At 42.3% G+C, this 17,336-nt stretch overlaps 1 protein-coding gene across 1 annotated transcript in view; it reads left to right on the forward strand.

Annotated features, from left to right (window-relative positions):
* The window catches only part of SHISA8 (shisa family member 8), a 65,875-nt gene extending 58,090 nt beyond the window's left edge, over window positions 1–7,785 (forward strand). Inside the window, exon 4 of the mRNA XM_018563929.1 lies at window positions 7,427–7,785. Coding sequence (XP_018419431.1) covers window positions 7,427–7,785 — 359 coding nt within the window. The remainder of the gene's footprint in view (window positions 1–7,426) is intronic.
* Window positions 7,786–17,336: the final 9,551 nt, after the last annotated feature.

Genomic DNA, 17,336 nt, shown 5'->3' on the forward strand with positions numbered 1-17,336 from the left:
CCTCCCCCCCCGTTTCCCCGCCCCCCCCCCCCCTCTCCTTGCCTTCTCCTCCCTTTCTTCCTGACCTCTCCCCTCTCCTTGTCTTGCATACCTCTTCCCCCACTCCCCGCCTGCACTGTGGGCTGGGCCTCCACCTCCTCAGCGGACATGGCCCCGCTGCTTCTCACCACCTTTAATGTCAAAGGCCTGGGCGCTCCTGAGAAGAGGTCCAGACTCCTGGTAGACCGGAAGAAGGCAGGCACACGAGTGGCTTTTCTCCAGGAGACCCACTTTAAATTTAACAGGCTGCCAAAACTTCAGAATAGGGATTTCCCGACTTCCTACCGCTGTCCGTCCCCCATTGCCAGGTCCAAAGGGGTGAGTATTCTGCTCTCCAGATCAGTGGCCTGGACGTTTAGAGACCTTAGAAGTGACCCGGAGGGCAGGTACCTGCTCGTGAAGGGCCTGATAGGAGACACCATGGTCACCTTGGTGAACCTGTACCTCCCCAACTCGGACCAGGTCTCTTTCCTCTAACGCATAATGCCGCTCATCCTTGAGTTTGAGGAAGGTGTACTGTTGGTTGGGGGGAGACTTTAATTTTGCACTTGATCCGCTTATGGATGTATCACGCACAGCCTCCCACCTCCCCTACTCTCGCCAACGAAAACTCAAATCCGAGCTGCACCTCCTCCAACTGACTGACGTCTGGCGCATCATGCACCCACAAACTAAGGACTTTACGTTTTACTCCCCTGCACATGACACGTACTCACGCCTAGACTACTTTTTCCTCCGACACAAGGACCTCTCTTTGGTTATGGATGCGTCCATTGGAGATATGCTGCTCTCGGACCATGCCCCAGTTCATATGGCATTGGACCTCCTCCCGTATGTCCCCAGATCCCCCTCGTGGCGTCTGAACAAGTCATTATTGCAGGATCCCGGAGTCCGCTCCGAACTGGAATCCACACTTCTTTCCTATTTTTCCGAGAATAAAGAGCTGGATCGCTACGCCTCCCTCTCATACTTTAAAATAAATTTTTCAAAATCAGCTGCTCTCAACATCTCCCTTCCCCAGGCAGAGATGGAACATCTGCGCTCCTCCTTTCCTTTTACCTGGTCAACGGGCGCCCTGACTTACCTTGGTACCTCTATTACAGCTGACCCCGCTCGACTCTATGATTCCAACTTTGCCCCTCTACTCCTGAAAACCAAGCAAGACCTCCTGTCCTGGCATTCATTGTCACTCTCCTGGTTTGGCCGCTGCAACGCCATCAAAATGACGACCATGCCTAGGATCCTCTATCTCTTCCAGGCTCTCCCAATCCGCATCCCACCGATATTCTTTCAACGCCTGCGCCAAATGTTCACGGCCTTCCTGTGGTCCTATAACCGCCCCAGAATCCGATACAGCACTATTACTTTACCCAAGGACAGGGGAGGCATTGGGCTCCTGGATCTGGCCAAGTACTACGGGGCGACTCACCTTGCACGTGTATGGGATTGGTGCTGCCACCGGACAACCAAACAGTGGGTGGGCATGGAGGAAGAGGACACCAGTCCAGCCTTAGCTGGCTTGCCCTGGATTTCTGAGCCCCTGTCACCCGCCGTGCACTCCCACCCTACCATTGCGCCCACAATTCTACTATCCAGATCGCTTTTTCGCTCCACGGACATCTCCCCTTTCCCCTCGCCCCTGACCCTAGTCATTGGTGACCCAGACTTCCCGCCCGGTGTTCAAGACCCTCGTTTCCGTCGCCTTCGTGAAGCCAACAAGTTCCGTATCTACGACATGCACTCCTCTGGCCGGTGGTTACTGGTCGACGAACTTACCAACCTGACAGACCCTACATTAGACCGCTGGAGTGCCCTCCAACTACGGCACTTCCTGCTCTCTATTCCCAACCACCAGCGACTCTCCAGGCCCCTTACCCCATTCGAAAAGGTCTGCAAAGAGGAAATACCTACCCGTCATGCGATCTCCCTCCTATATTCAATGCTGATATCAACCCCCCCCCAGACTCTTATCCGACATTCCTGGCCAAATGGGAGAGCGACTTACACACCGTCTTTACACCGGCCCAAAAAGACCGCATCCTCCATTTGGCGCACCACTCCTCCATCGCATCCAAGACTCAAGAGCTGGGATACAAAATAGTATCCAGATGGTACTGGGTCCCAACAGCCCTCCACGTCATGTATCCCCGAGTCCCACATGTATGTTGGAGATGTCAGAGCGCTCCGGGCACGTTGCTACATACATTATGGTCTTGCCCTCTCTTGCTCCCGTTCTGGCGGGGGGTGATAGCCACCATGAAGGACCTGGTGATGGTGGACCTGACGGACAACCCTGCAGCATGTCTGCTCCACTTAAACGACATGTCCATTGGAAAATACAAAAAATCACTTTCTAGACACCTCTTGAATGCTGCACGCCTCTGCATTCCACTGCTGTGGAAACAGCCTAGTTGCCCCTCCCTCAGGCTATGGTTCGGCAAGGTTAATGAGATATACGTAATGGAGAACTTGACCTCTACGCTACAGAACACTGAGGAGCCTTTTCGGGCTACTTGGAGACCCTGGGCCTCTTTTCAGGACACAGACACCTACCACCAGGCCATGATCACAACGCCCCCCTGAGTTCTAGCGGGGACTGGAACACTACGCTCCCGACCCACAACTTTGCTGCTTTTACCTTTCCTGGCTCCTCTCCCCTTGGCTCTCTTACCACTCGCCTCACCCTACCTGCCCCTCCTTTCTACCCTAACCCACACACCTCCACCCTAGTCTATCGCTATTGATGCCATACATAAGCAAATTCTTGTTCTACATGTTCTTGAGCGCCAGAAATTGCCAACCAACTCATGTTTGCTTCTCAATGCCAATTGTCCTTCTACCTGAGGCCGTGTTAGGCATACGCCAACCTCGTACCCTAATACCTGATTCCCGACTGTATTGACCATGTTGTCTGCATTTCTCCGGTTACTGTTTCATTATAGTACAAAAGGTTATCATGGCCATGTAACGCATACTATGCTGAACTGCGTAGCCTTCCTATGTACGCAATACGTGTAATGGGACAATTGTACCTTTTTATCCCAGATGTACATTGAAGACGCGGTCATGTTGTTGAGACATTGTCTCCTTATGTCATTGTATCACTCCTATGTACAATAAAGCTGATCTTTGATATTAAATAAATAAATAAATAAATGAACATAGTAGCAGCTGTGGACAAGGTTCAATAGACTACTGGATGAGGAAAGGTAAATTAAAACAAAAATGTATATTGCCTTAAAATTGAATACAATGTATATGGAATAAGTTAAGTGATTTTATCAAAAGTCTGGACTTTTTAATAACTATTTTATTTAACCCTCACTCATTCAGAAGGGAGGGGGGCGGCATCTGGGTGCCCCCTTAATTAAAGGGGTACCCTGATGCAAATAAGCCCCCTTGTCCGCAGACCCCCACAACCAACGGGTCAGGGTTGTGGGGAAGAGGCCCTTGTCCCCATTGGTATGGGGACACGCTCCCAATGCCGAGGGCACGTGTCCTGGTAAGGCACAAGGAGGGGGAATCGCTCGATCGTCGTCCCCCCTTTCCTGCCCTGCCGGGCCAGTGCTCAGATAAAGGGTCTGGTAGGAATGTTAGGGGGGGCCCCACGTTTTTTCCCTATTATTTGGGGTTGGGGTTCCCCCTACCAGACCTAAAGGGCGTGGTATGAATTTGGGGGGGAACCCCACGCAATTTTTTTTTGTTTTAACTTGGGGGAGGGTGTCTCCTAACATTCCTACCAGACCTAAAGGGTCTGGTATGAATTGGGGGAGAACCTCACGCTTTTCTTCCTCTTCTGCAGACAAAAAATATAAATATTTTTTTTTCCTGTAATTTTGCTGCAACTAAATTTCGTCCAGACTACCGCTAACGAATTTCGGAATCGGACATTCGGATTCGTTTGCATTCGTTATAACTGTAATTCGGAATTAGGATACATCCGAATTTCCGAAATTTTGTCAGAATGTCTATTCGGAACAAATCGCACATGTCTAATAAACGGTAGACATGTGGACCATCAAAAAAATAGTTTTGTTTCATTTTGATTCGGATTTTGCTTTATTACGTTTTTCGGAATTCGGGTCCGAAAGTCAATTAGTTTTGGAATTCGGACGAAATTCGTTAGCGGTAATCCCTACGAAAATTCGTTTCTAATTAGTTCCGTTTGTTTGTTGCAGCAAAGTGACATTTAAGAGGAAAAAAAAGTTTTTTTTGTTCTCAAATGTCACTTTGCTGCAACGAAAATACATCCAAAAAACGAAAGTTCGTCCAAAAAAAAACACATCGGAAATTCGGATTCGTTTGCATTCGTTATATCTGTAATTCGGATACATCCGAACCTCCAAATTTCGTCCGAATTTCGATTCGGGACAAAACGAAATCGCACATGTCTAATAAACGGCCCTTTCCTGCTAAATCAGCTGAAATTCCATCTATGGGTAGCCCCGCCAGTACCATCTGGCTCAACAAAATTTACTTTTTTTAATTGATTTTCTCAATGGAGCTAGGTGGAAAATTGGCAAATAAATCAGCTGCAGTCACTGTTTGGAATTCTGACAGCCATGGGTGCCAGCTGTCAGCATACAGTATCCGTGCTCTTTAGTGTGGATGGGGAAATTGAGTGACTTTTCTCATTCACCCTGTGGGGCTTGACAATGAGCTTAGAAACACAGTATGTGGTATGATTGTGGGTGGAACTGTAAGAAAATATTTGTGTTGTACTGGATTGTTGGAAGTCAGATTTAATTGAAGTTGTGGTCATTTTGTCAAGCAGGAATAAGGCTGGCTTGGTAGGTAAAGAGATGGTTTACAAGAAAACAGATGGTTAGGACAGGTAGGAACACAGAGTAAAATTTTCAGTGGAGATGGGCATCAAAGCCTGCTTGTTCAACAGGGTATAAACTTTATTGGCAGCAAGTTTCAACCAAGAAAACACAATGATCATTTGGTTCCCTCTAGTGGGCCTACAGAGCAGTGGAATAATATTCATCATTTTAGTGTCATAAGTGGGAGAAATTAAGAAATAAAATGTATATTTTTTTATCTACAGTACCACTATTTATTTTAAACCTAACACTGGTTAGAATAGAAAAAAAAATAATAATTTTCCCATAGATTGCATATACGATAAACAGATATTAACCACATACAGTTACTAGAATATAATTATTTACATTATTGTGGGTCTTAATGCGACAGAATGATCCCAATATCCGTTCTCTACATTGCACCTATGTTCTCCAAGTATTGTGCATAGGGAACATTGCACATGCAGCAATCTGCACAAGCAGATTAGCCTGCTCCAATGTCTCTGGTTGGTAAGGAGTTAGAATTTTTGATTTGTTGATATTTATTAAAACTGATTAGAGCTCCAGATGTTTCACATTTTCTTAAACCAGAGGAATGTGTTATGCTACGAGTGGCCATGTGTCAGGTCATCTGCAAAGGCCAGTTTGTATCTTAGCTGATAATTCTGCCTCTGCTAAGCAATTTTAGTATCTTTTTTTTTTAGATTCTTTAGTCTTAGATAAATAAATAAAAAAATCCCAAATTCAGGTAATAATGAGAAGTAACAAAATAGACGTCATTGATGTATAATACTTATGTACAACAACTCAACCCAATTATGCTAGGAATTAACTCAGAAGGCCAGAAACATAACCAAATCAGGAGTCTTGGGAGCATGAGGAACTTGGCATGTAGGGATTAGTATATTTTATGCCACCTCTGCATTATTAATGAGCAAGAACATTTACAGGTAAAATTTACTCAATATGATCATAACAGGGTCTTCTAAAGGTTACATTGAATTAAGCATTGTAAAAAGAAAAGGAAAGTGCTTGTGCATTGAAAGAGGCTCATGTAGGTCACATTACAAATATCCTGAAAAGGAGGCTCGTCTCTAAGAGACATAAGCAGGAAGAAACAAGTGAACCTTCCTCAAACATTCAGATAGGAGAGGAAGAAAAAGAAACAAAGGAGAAGAGAGAGAGAGAGAGAGAGAGAGAGAGAGAGAGAGAGAGGGGTAGGAAAGAAAGAAAAGACAGAAAACTCTAAAAAGGGCCAAAGGAATGCTGAAGAAGAGTAAAAAGTCAACAAAGAGGGACCTAAGGGAGTGGAGAGATTCCTCTCCCCTCCCCCAACCCCCTAGCACCATGCATGCAATTCCATTGTGGATGTAGGCACAAATCAATCACTACAAGTCCTTACCCTGGAGTGCGTCACATTCAGGGGTAGAGATAAACTAATTTCAGTAGAGCACTATCCTTTTCTTTTTACAATGCTTAATTCAATGTAACCTTTAGAAGACCCTGTTATGATCATATTGAGTAAATTTTACCTGTAAATGTTCTTGCTCATTAATAATGCAGAGGTGGCATAAAATATACTAATCCCTACATGCCAAGTTCCTCAGGCTCCCAAGACTCCTGATTTGGCTATGTTTCTGGCCCTCTGAGTTACTTCCTAGCATAATTGGGTTGAGTTGTTGTACATAAGTATTATACATCAATGACGTCTATTTTGTTACTTCTCATTATTACCTGAATTTGGGATTTTTTTATTTATTTATCTAAGACTAAAGAATCTAAAAAAAAAAGATACTAAAATTGCTTAGCAGAGGCAGAATTATCAGCTAAGATACAAACTGGCCTTTGCAGATGACCTGACACATGGGCACTCTCTCCTTTGACGTCATGCCAAGTATAACCAATAAATAAAGCCCCAAGGTCCATGCATTTGCTATAATTTACCTTTGCCATCCACAGTGCAACAGAGGGTGCCTGGGGCTGATTACACCGCACTGGAATGTAGCCTTGAAAGAGGCTCATGTAGGTCATATTACAAATATCCTGAAAATGAGGCAGGAAGAAACAAGTGAACCTTCCTCAAGCATTTAGATAGGAGAGAGGAAGAAAAAGTACATAAGAGGCAACTGGAAAATTAAATAGGGTACATTTAGTTATGCATTTTAGCACAGTTGTATTACCCTGAAAATCAGTTTGTTTTTTTGCTTCAAAACCGTGAACCTAATTTCTTTATTAGTTAGCCTAACATTACATCCAACTGTTAATATTTCAGAAAACAATGGATTTTAAATCAAAGAGCGACAGTAGATTGTAAACAACTACTACAATATTAAAATAACTTTCAGCATTTACCTATATCATTACATTCAATGAATTACAGGAATACACATCTGGTTAACATTTTATTCTGTAAATATATAAAGGGCTGGAATTTACATAAACACATATGATTCGTTTCTAAGATGGTCGATGCTTCTTTATAGGTTACATGGACCTGAATATGTACACACAATTTTGTATTTTTCTTGTAGAATTAATTGTTCATGCCTTCATATTGAAAACACTGTTTTTCTTCACAGAAACTGCATCAGATGATTTTTTTAAGAGATTTCCAGTTATGGATGTTGTTGGATCTTCTCAGTGCTACCAGCCTGGTGCTTTGATAACCCCAGACAACTCCTCTTTGCAAGATAATTCCCCCATTATACCCTCAAAGCCAAATAATAAGATTAAAGTCTCTAAAACCAATACACACCCTTTAGCAGGGAATGCATTTCAAGTTCGGGACCCAAATCATCATGACATTCGAAGACAAGTTTATGCCGGCAAGAGACAGTTCAGCATTGAAAAGCTCCCTGAATTATTCAGCCATCAAGGTCATTATAACAGCACACCTCGCCACTTCCCAAGCAACAGCAAGACAGAGGTCACTGTTTGAAGACTACTGTTACATATATCCTATCACTAAAAATAAATAATTTGGATGGCAATAACTTGCTGCATTATTTTTGTGCTCTCAGTTTTGGTTTTGATAGACTTTTTTTGACTGAAAAACAGCATGAAAATAAACAAAAAATATAGGAGAGCATTCCTAAACATAAAAAGCAGAGGCGCAAAGAGATCAGGAGGAACTGTAAACTAAAAACTGCAGTCTTAAATTATGGGAATACTGAAAACAGACTGTGGAATACAATCTTGCTTTGTTTCCTAACAACCCTGACCTGTACTGTTACAAACTAATTTCTCCACGTTTTGGAAATGATTTCCATGTGCATTGGTTTGACATGTTTTTGTTATAGCTAAAATAGTACTACATTTGGGTGAGCCTTAGCTGACCAGGGAAAAGCAGAAACTTGTTTTGAAAGCATTCATTGTGGAACAATAAAGACACTGAAAATGAGAACATTGCAAGGATGTTGTTACATTTAAATAGAATATCAAATACCTATTTTATATCATATAATGTTCCTTAAATACATAGTTTTGCAACTGCTTTGCCAAACAATACAATATTTTATTTTTCAATAATTGCCTTAGTAGCTACATTGGAAAAACCTAAACATTTAAGGGATCACTATAATTTTGTATAGTTAACTTTTAAAGTGACACTAAACTCAGGATTTAAATGTTAAAAATCCATTCAAGTACCCCATCAACAAAAATTTAGTTTATTTGTGTATCACCCAGCTGTAGATCCCCAGATCATCTCTGAAGTAGCGCTGATACTGTCCTTCCATCTGGAGGGGGGCTACTTTTCTTTCCGATCGACCTTGTTTGTGTTGTAACGTCGCTACTGCTCCAAGCTCATTCCCATATTGGACTACAATTTCAATACAAATTAGTAAACTAAACGTGTGGTTATAAACCATCATGGGAGTGAGCTTGGAGTGGTGGCTACTTTACAACACACATAGGAACCACAGGGAACAAAAAGTAGCCACCCTCTGGAAAGGATAGTGTCAGCACAGATTCAGAGATGATGAGGATTAAGAACAAAACAAACATTAATTCCTATTGAGAGGGTATTGTAGGGAATTTGCAACATTAGTTATGTGCCAGATTTGTGTGGATCTGGCAGGATGTGAATAGGCGAGTATAAGCCTTTCAGGAATTGCTAGGAGAAATGTCCCAATGGACAGTTTTCCAATCATTTCCAGCCTTCCTGGTGAAATTGGAAATCTCTCCTCAAAGACACCCTCAAAGTCAATCACTTGATAGAGGCCATCACTGGTAAAGGAAGTAAATAAAAAATCTTTCCAATGGGAGCACAGACAGCAATCGAAACCCAACTTAAATTTTAACCTTTTCCGCTCTGTCAAAAGAAAAAAAAAGAAAAAATGGAAATGGTTGGATGAAAAAACAGGCAGTTCGAACCGTAGTGACAGTTGTTCAAATAAGAGTTTTTACCCTTAGGCTGGGTTCCCACCTAGGCGGTTTTCCGCGCTTTCGTACTCGCGGAAAACCGCTCAAGCAGGGAAATGCCATTATTTTCAATGTGTATGGTTCCCATCTGTGCGGTTTTCTGCGAGTACGAACGCGCGGGAAACCGCCCTACGCCCAAAGAAGTACATGTACTTCTTTGGGGCGTTTTGGTCGGGCGGTTCCATTGGGATACAGCCAAGTATCCCTCGGAAACGTGCGTTTGCCGCGCTGTTTTTTTCCCGCGAATCGCGGTAAAAAAAACGAGCGGAAAACGCGCATATTCAATCCGCCCAGGTGGGAACCCAGCCTTACAGTTAACCCAGCCTTACAGTGGGATTGGAGATATACACACACACACATTGTGTGTATATATATATATATATATATATATTATAACAAAGTGGAAGCAACTGGGAACAACAGCAACTCAGCCAGGAAGTGGTAGGCCACATAAAATGACAGAGCGGGGTCAGCGCATGCTGAAGCAAACAGTGCGCAGAAGTCGCCAACTGTCTGCAGAGTCAATAACTACGGACTTCCAAACTTCGTGTGGCCTTTAGATTGGCACAACAACAGTGTGTAGAGAGCTGCATGGAATGCGTTTCCATGGCTGAGCAGCTGCATCCAAGCCTTACATCACCAAGTGCAATGCAAAGCGCCGGATGCAGTGCTGTAAAGCACGCCGCACGCCGACTCTAGAGAAGTGGAGACGTGTTCTCTGGAGTGACCAATTGGGCGTGTCTGGGTTTGGCTGTTTCCAGGAGAACAGTACTTGCCTGACTGCAATGTGCCAAGTGTAAAGTTTGGTGGAGGGGGGATTATGGTGTGGGGTTGTTTTTCAGGGGTTGGGCTTGCCCCTTAGTTCCATTGAAGAGAACTCTTAAGGCATCAGCATATCAAGACATTTTGGACAATTTGATGCTCCCAACTTCGTGGGAACAGTTTGGGGATGACCCCTTCCTGTCCCAACATGACTGCGCACCAGTGCACAAAGCAAGGTCCATAAAAAAAAACGGAGACTGCGAGCCAGGCCTTCTCGTCCAACATCAGTACAACTCCTCCCCCTTCCCTTCTTTCCCCGATGGAGCTGCTTGGGCCGGTGAGTACACATTCCGGCTGGGAGAGAAACACTTTTTACTGGAAAGGTTTAATCTGAGTCAGAAAAGGAAAAAAAGGCATACGATTGCGTAGCTAGATTCCTATTTGCTATTGCACTTTGCAATAGCCAATACGTTATAATTAATCAAAATTAAATCGATTTTAAAAAATTTCGATTAATCTAACAGGAAAATTTTAAATCATTACCAGCCCTAATTTTTATTTGGATTACATGTAATGGACTTACATGAAATAGTCCAAAATGGTGACTTGAAATCAAGAAAATAACTTGTTTAAAAAAAATATGGAAAAGTGGTGCGTGCATATGGATTTATAAAGCCCTACATAAGATCTGGTGCAACCAATTACTTTCAGAAAGCACGTAACTAGATTGCACACAAGTGGTCTCTATTTAACGAGTATATACACTGAGTGGCCAGATTATTATGACCACCCAATCAGTACTTCGTTGGGCCACCTTTTGCCTTCAATACTGCGATGATTCTTCTTGGCATTGACTCCACGAGATGTTGAAAGGTTATGCGAGGAATCTGACACCATGCCTGATGAATAGCACTGTCCAGTTCTGTGAGATTTGAGGTTTGTGGAACCAGCTGCCTGATGGCTCTTTCAACTTCGTCCCACAAATGCTCAATTGGATTGAGATCTGGTGATTGTGGAGGCCACCTAAGAAGGTAAATTCTCCCTCATGTTCTTGAAACCACTCCTGCACAATACGAGCACCGTGGCATGGCGCATTGTCTTGTTGGAAGAAGCCATCTCCATTGGGATACGCAATCAACATGATAGGATGAACTTGATCAGCAACGATACTTTGGTATGTTGTGCTATTCAGACGTTGTTTCACACGAATTAAAGGGCCCAAATCATGCCAGGAAAACATTTCCCAAACCATAACACTGCCCCCCACCAGCTTGAAGGGTTGTAGTTCAAGAGCAGCTGTTGTCAAACGAATTCTGCTGTTCTGCTGATACTCGCTCCATGGCTCCGAGCGCCAACAATCATCCCACGTTCAAAGGCTGTTAAATCGCATTGTTTACCCATATCTTCAGGGAAACAAAATCACTTCTACTGTCTTGGTAAACAACCTGCTTCCCTATTTATAATGGTCTGACCCTCTAGCAACTTCAGTGCAAAATTATAGATAGTTTGCCTACAAACATCAGGTGGTCATAATAATCTGGCCACTCCGTGTATACAAACCTGTTTTGAAAGGCCCCAGAGTCTGCAATACCACTGAGCAAACCGCTTGTACCACCAAGCAAGCGGCACCATGAAGACCAAGGAGCTCTACAAGCAGGTCAGGGACAAAGTTGTGGAGAAGTACAGATCAGGGTTGGGTAATAAAAAAAAGTATCCGAAACTTTTAACATCCCACCGAGCACCATTAAATCTATTATTCAAAAATGGAAAATATAGCACCACAATAAACCTGCCAAGACAGGGCCGGCCTCCAAAACTCACGGACCAGACCAGGCATCAAGCAGAGCGGCAACAAAGAGACCAAAGATAACCCCGAGGGAGCTGCAAAGCTCTACATCGAAGATTGGAGTATCTGTCCCAAGAACCACTTTAAGCCGTACACTCCACAGAGCTGGCCTTCATGGAAGAGCGGCCAGAAAAAAAAGTCATTGCTTACAGAAAAAAAATTAAATAAAACAAGCGAACATGAAGGTACTCTGGTCAGATGAGATTAAAATTGAGCTTTTTGGCTTTCAAGGAAAACGCTATGTCTGGTGCAAAAGGCTTCTCATCACCCCGGGAACACCATCCCCACAGTGAAGCATGGTGGTGACAGCATAATGCTGTGGAGATGTTTTTCCATTGGCAGGTACTGGCAAACTGGCCAGGATTGAAGGAATGATGGCACTAAATACAGGAAAATTCTTAAAGGAAATATGTTTCAGTCTGCCCGAGATTGGAGGTTCACCTTCCAGCAGGACAATGACAATAAGCATTCTGCTAAAGCAACACTCGAGTGGTTTAAGGAGAAACATTAAAATGTGTTAGAATGGCCTAGTCAAAGCCCAGACCTCAATCCAATTGAGAATCTGTGGCATGATTTAAAGATTGCTGTACACCAGCAAAACCCATCCAACCTGAAGGAGCTGGAGCAATTTTGCCTTAAAGATTGGGTAAAAATCCCAGTTGCTAGATGTGCCAAGTGCTGCCAAAGGGGGCTCCATAAAGTATTGACATGTGGGGGGTGCACGCTCAAGTTTTTTTGTCTTATTTCTTGTTTGTATCACAATAAAAAATATTTTGCACCTTTAAAGTGGTAGGCATGTTGTGTAAATCAAATGATACAAACCCCTCAAAAATCCATTCTAAATTCCAGGTGGTAATGCAACAAAATAGGAAAAATGCCAAGGGGGTGAATACTTTTGAAAGCCACTGTACATATTCAGTATATTATACTTATGAAAGCCACTGTACATACGCAGTATATTATAGTAGTGTTGCAAGTTTCTCCACTAGATATGTGCGGCTCCAGCATGCTATTGTGTTCTATGACAGCTCAGAATGTCAAATGGGTGGAACAAGCTCGATCCGCCATTTGTTTACATTTTGGCCTGGAGCTTTCATTTTGCGGCGAGTCTAAGGTCGGTTTGGACGGTTCATCGCACGGCAGGACTTTGTTTAATTCGGCGGATGTCGTTAATTGTGATTTAAGCTGGATTTTTTCAAAACGTGTGGTGTGTTTATTTACATTTACTTTGAACCCTTTAGTGAATGAGTAGGGGGTACACGTACCACTTTTTCAAAAGGGAGGCAGCCTCTGGGTGCCTCCTTAAAGGGGTACCCCAATGCAAAGAAGCTCTACCTGCCCGCAGACCCCCACAACCACCGGCTAAGGGTTGTGGAGAAGAGGGGCATGGCCTGGTAAGGTGCAGGGAGGGGGGGGGGGTATCGAGCCCTGCCAGACCTGTGCTCAGATCAAGGGTCTGGTAGGAATTTTACGGGGCCTCCAATTTTGTTTCCCACATTCTTTGGGGGTAGGGTTCCCCCTTAAAACTCCTATCAGACCTAAAGGGTCTGGTATCAGTTTGGGGGGGGGTACATCGCGATTTTTATTTTTTCCTCTACTGCAGACACACAAAAAAATGTTGTCTGTTACTTTGCTGCAACAAAAATTTGTACATACTACCTCTAACGAAAATTCAGAAAACTACGTCTTTCGGACCCGAATCCAAAAAGAACTATATATCCGAATGAAAACTAAAAACTAATTTATTGCCAACGCACATGTCTATTCTCCACTGTAATTACTAAACCCTAAACTTCCTTTCTGCCACCACTGGAGGACACTACTATTACGTTGGGCAAATTTCCTACCTGTTTCCTACCCAGATTCAAGAGCCCAGACCTGCTGCTGCTCACAACACATTAAAGTGACATTAAACCCTTGCTTTTATTATTTTAAATCAGCAGTGTTTAAATCAGCCATTGAGTTCATGAGCTTTCTTGGTTTTCTTAATTACATTATTTAATTTATTTTTAGCAGCTTTCATTTCGCACCCCCTTCCCCTCCTGTTTACTCAGTTGCCAGCCGGGAGCACCCTGCTAGGCAAAGGAGACACCCGTGCGTGCATGCTCCCGGCTGGCAACTGAGTCGAGCTGTGTGTGTCCATTGATGTAGAGAATGCATTAGAGTAAAAAAGTATTAGCCTTCAGTGCTACTTTAAAGCCTAATACTAGAGAATTTAGATATTTTAATGATGGAAAGGACCATGCACCACTAATATTCAGTGAATGAGCAGAGTGATTAACCAGATTAGCATACCACACTGGTGGTTCTCCTTTCTTTATAGAACTTCTCCTCTCAGCATCCCCACTACTTTCTCTGAAAAACAAAAGAAAAAATCTAGCATGCTCCATTTGTTTTGTGACAGTAGGAACTTAAAGTAGACCTGAATGCAAAAAGTGAAGATATGGTGTCTTAAAGGGAACATATTGAAATCTAAAAATTGTGCCTGAGTACCCTGAAGATTTTTACCTTTTGTCTTGAATCCACCCTGAGGCCAGGTTCACACCATTTTCTGGACCACATCTGGAATGCAGTGCATTGCGTTTTGCCGCATTTTTGCCTCATTTCGGAACACATTTTTTCTTTTAGCTTAAAATGGGCTTTTAAGTGCGGTCCAGTGCGTTTGCATGCATTTGTGATGCATTTCCATGTGTTCCAGTGGATTTCAGACCAGAGAAAATGAGACCAGCAGTATTTTTTTTGTCTGGTCCGGAACGGTCTGCGCTGATGTGAACAGAGTCCAGAAATACCATAGGGATACATTGGGATGCTTTTTTGGTCCGGGAACAAACTGTTCTGGTCTGGACATGATGCAAACAAGCCCTAAATAAAGTAGTGTGCTTCCTGTGCCTACTCACTCCTGTGCCTTAAGTCTAATAGCTGTATATCTGCAGTGTGAGATCATCTAGGGCACAGTTGCCTATGACTGCTAGTCTTATAAGACTTGGTGATGTCATTACTGTGCTGCTCTGTTCTCTTTACTAGGGAGAACACTTTATCTAGGGAGAACAAAGGTCCTGCAGTACAAGGATCTCCCTGCTTCTGCTTTATTCATTCTGTGGATTTGCCAAGATGGCAGCTTCCACAGAGACACAGTGTAGAACAAGGCATGGTAAGTCAGTAATCGTCAAAAGATCAGCTGCAGGAAGTCTACAGGCAATACTGGTAACTAGTCTCTTGTCCTCTTCTTGCCTTTTTGGGGACAACTTTCAAAGTTCAGGTCCTCTTTAAAGTCCCCACATGCCTCACTGTTGAATCTTTTTGTGTCTACTAACTTACAGGTCCCAGCATGCCCAATTGACACCTCTCCTGTTTATAGATCTAATGGTATTCGCATGCTCCAATGGCATCTCTCCAACCTCTAGAACTAGGAGCCTATATAAATATAAGAATGCATTACTGACAAGTCGCAGGAAAAGAAAAAAACACTTTGAAAAACTAGACAAAACAGAAAATCTACTAAATTGCAAATATTTTTATTCTCTTGAATGTATGCATGCAGATTTGTCCAATCTGCAGCAAATCATACAGTCCATTAAAGTTGTTTTTTTTTTTTTTTAAAGAAACACTTTTTCCTCTGACGGAAACGCAACAGTATAAATATAGAATGACCAGCAAGAATGTGATCTGTTATTTACAAAAGCAAAAATAAAATGTTTTTACTGTTTTTGTCTTTGCATGTATTATAAAACTAGCAAGTGTGTACACAAAAAAGGAAATTCAGAAGGGGAGGCCTTGCTAACATTTATTGTTCAGAATGTCACTGTAAAGTTAACTGAAAGAATCACTAGTCCTTCAGCCACAGCATTATGTTAAATAATTTTAAAGGGACACAAAAGAGCACTTCATGTGCTTATAACACGAATAAAAAAAAAGAAAAGAAAAACAAAAAACACAAAAAACATCAGGAGCCCAAATGGGTAGCATGCATTCTGCCTGCGTGTGTGATATTTTTCATTTCTTTATAAATATAACAAATAGAAAGTATCTGCAGTGCTTCTATAATGGACGGTCTGTGATTTCCTAAATCAATTACTTTCACAACACACCTATTGTTATAGCCCCCCTCATATATCCAAACTAATGCTTTTGCTAGTATTTTTTCACCTTTTTACATGTCTACATAAAAGGAATTCATCCTTGCAGTTATACAACCATAAGAATTGGCTGCCTTACATACCAAAGCAAAAATGCACACGCTATTTTTAGCAATGCATGGTAGTGCATTATAATACGTTGCATTGCAAAGTTGCGTTGAGGTGCCATTTAGGTTGAATGGCACCTCAACATGCATAGCAGTATGTTACTGCAACAGAATATTGTAAATCTAGCCAAAAAGTGTATGTTTATCATTGAGATCATTTCCATATTCATTATTCCCCATGTCACACAAAGAAACAAAATGCAAATGGGAAAATATATTTTTTTTAAAAGGTGAGAATGTCACAACGCAGTTTCCCTCCTAAATTTCATTCTTGACAGTCAAACAGATTTACCAAAATAATTTTTTAAACAGTAATTTCCGGGAAAAGGCCAAGGCAGCGCCTTCATCCCCCATATTTCCTCTTTATGTCCCCACAGGATTGACTGTAAATGAAGCCTTACCTCTAAAACAGCCAGCAAGGACCAGTGAAAGGTGTGGCCTTGTCCTGTCCCAGCCACACCCATCTCCATCTGGCACCATTTTGGGATTACATTTCATGGCCCACAAGGAGTATTAATGAACTTTAAAAAAAGTTTAAAAAGCCTGGCCAACTACTATTTTACATGTACAACATGCTTTCTCAAGTCATAAAGGGCTACAGAATAACAAGTTTGCACTATATTTAAAATGAACCCTTTGTAGCTTACAGATGAGTCTGCTTCATTTAGGTTGATTTTTAGATTTACAACTGGACCACGCTAGATGGCATCTATCCATGTAAACATGCATGTTTGTACCTCTTCAAAACTACACTCCTTAGAGGAAAAAAAATAAATATTTGTGTGCATGGAAAATCCTTTCATAAGGGTATTTCTAGAAGAAATTGACTGCAGGGGATGGATTCTTTAACATGGGGAGGATGGAAACTATTGTAATGGAGCAGAATAGTTACCAGCAACCCATTCTAAATGCTGATCATAAAAAATAAAAGGAGTGGTGTCACCTTCAAAATTTGTCAATTTTAGCTTCACAACTAGAGTAACTATGTTTCATCAAATCATTATGTACTGTACAAATACAGAAAATCACCATAGAATCCACTGTGGTCACTATGCTGTCCCTCATGCTCCAAACATACTCATACTGCTTGTGGCTTGTGGGACATTCAGAAATTGACCTCATTGATCATACACAATAATTTTCTTCTGTAAGTGCAAAGTAGTGTACTGACTTTAGGAAGTCAAGAAAACCAGATAAATATTTGTCGAGGAAAATA

Source organism: Nanorana parkeri, unplaced genomic scaffold (genome assembly GCF_000935625.1).
Source record: "Nanorana parkeri isolate BGI_ZX_2015 unplaced genomic scaffold, ASM93562v1 scaffold711, whole genome shotgun sequence".
NCBI lineage: Eukaryota > Metazoa > Chordata > Amphibia > Anura > Dicroglossidae > Nanorana > Nanorana parkeri.